Consider the following 1,580-nt stretch of genomic DNA (forward strand, 5'->3'; position numbering starts at 1 on the left):
AGTTCGCTAGGAATGTTTCTTCAGCCAGAGGAATTTCTAACTTTGAGACCAAGGCCAGCATACAGAGCTGACTCATTTCTCTTTTCCTACTCTCTCCAGAGTGCCTTTGAGCCCTCGTCTGGACTGGTTCGCTCACAGTCCTTGATCACGTTTGCCATGCCCTCCTTGTCCAGCAGCACCCAGGTGCCTGTTGGCTTCAACACCCCAGCCACCACCCAGAGCTGTTTGGATTCCTCAGCTGCTCAATACAAGATGGCTTTAGATCCCTGGAAACAAAAGAAGAACATCCAGGTGACTGTAAGTCCTTCAGGAGGCCTGGGAATACACTCCCATATAAGAAAATATGAGTTCTAGGAGTTCCCTGGTGGTTAGGATTCTAGACTTTCACTGCTGTGGCCTGGGTTCAATATAAAGTCAGGGAAGCAGAATCTGCAAGCTGCGCTCGTGCCCACCCCCCAAAAAGATGAGTTCCAACCTTTGCAAACTGCTCCTAGGGAAGTGGTATGGTTTGGGGGATCCATACCCTAAGTAGGGATGGTAAAGTCAAGGACACTGTCCCAGGTTTGACAGTCCTGGAAAGAGGTGAGCATACTTGTGTCTAGAGCCTGGGATGTTCCATGTAGAGGGAACTTACATAAAAGGGATGGAAGAAAGCAGAAAGAGTGACCTAAGTCCTAAGAAATTGCTTACTGGCTTAGTATCTGGGAATTCACTCAGCGCTCTTTGTAGAAGACATTCAATCATAGCCCAGATCAGGATTCTGTTTAATTATGAACCAGATAAGACCCATGAGTTATGGCAGCTCTGTTCCACTTCTTTGGGGGTCAGGCTTCCAGCAATGCCAAGCATTCAGAACTCAGCTATTAGCCCCTCCAAAGACCTCTCCGTGTCACATACAGGTCGCCAAGTTCTTATGCTTTCTAGCACACTCAGGCAAGCCAATTATGTTTAAAACATGGCCACAGACCCAAATCAGATCTGATACCAAAGAGAAGTGACAGTTGATAGCAGAAAGAAGTGACACAAACTATCTGGGGTCCTTTAGTATAGGGATCAAGAAGAACCTTGGCCACCTGTATCAGGGCCACACTGTATCAGCATCCAGTGTAACAGGTCATGTTCACTACTCATCCACATCATCAAGAAAGTTGGACTATATTCCCTGATCTGTGTTTAGGAGGATAGGGAAGTAATTCCTTTGAAAAAGATTTTTTTACTAAAAACTAAGAATTAAATCAAGAACTTCCAGATGTACAAGCTAGATTTAGAAAAGGGAGAGTAACTAGAGATCAAATTGCTAACATCCATTGGATCACTGAAAAAGCAAGGGAATTCCAGAAAAACATCTACTTCTGCTTCGTTGATTGCAAAAGCCTTTGACTGTGCAAATCACAACAAACTGTGGAAAATTCTTAAAGAGATGGAAATACCAGACCACCTTACCTGCCTCGTGAGAAATCTGTATGCAGGTCAAGAAGCAACAGTTAGAACCAGACATAGAACAATGGACTGGTTCAAATTTGGGAAAGAAGTATGTCAAGGCTGTATATTGTCACCCTGCTTATTTAACTTATATGCAG

At 44.2% G+C, this 1,580-nt stretch overlaps 1 protein-coding gene across 1 annotated transcript in view; it reads left to right on the plus strand.

Moving 5' to 3' along the window:
* Nucleotides 1-99: 99 nt before the first annotated feature.
* KIAA1210 (KIAA1210 ortholog) overlaps nt 100-1,580 on the plus strand; it is a gene marked incomplete at its 5' end in the record, with an annotated part of 12,958 nt that continues 11,477 nt past the window's right edge. Inside the window, one exon of the mRNA XM_010832143.1 lies at nt 100-297. Within this exon, the coding sequence (XP_010830445.1) occupies nt 100-297 (198 nt within the window). The remainder of the gene's footprint in view (nt 298-1,580) is intronic.

Source organism: Bison bison, unplaced genomic scaffold (assembly GCF_000754665.1).
Source record: "Bison bison bison isolate TAMUID 2011002044 unplaced genomic scaffold, Bison_UMD1.0 scf7180017860400, whole genome shotgun sequence".
In the NCBI taxonomy this organism is placed as follows: Eukaryota; Metazoa; Chordata; class Mammalia; order Artiodactyla; family Bovidae; genus Bison; species Bison bison.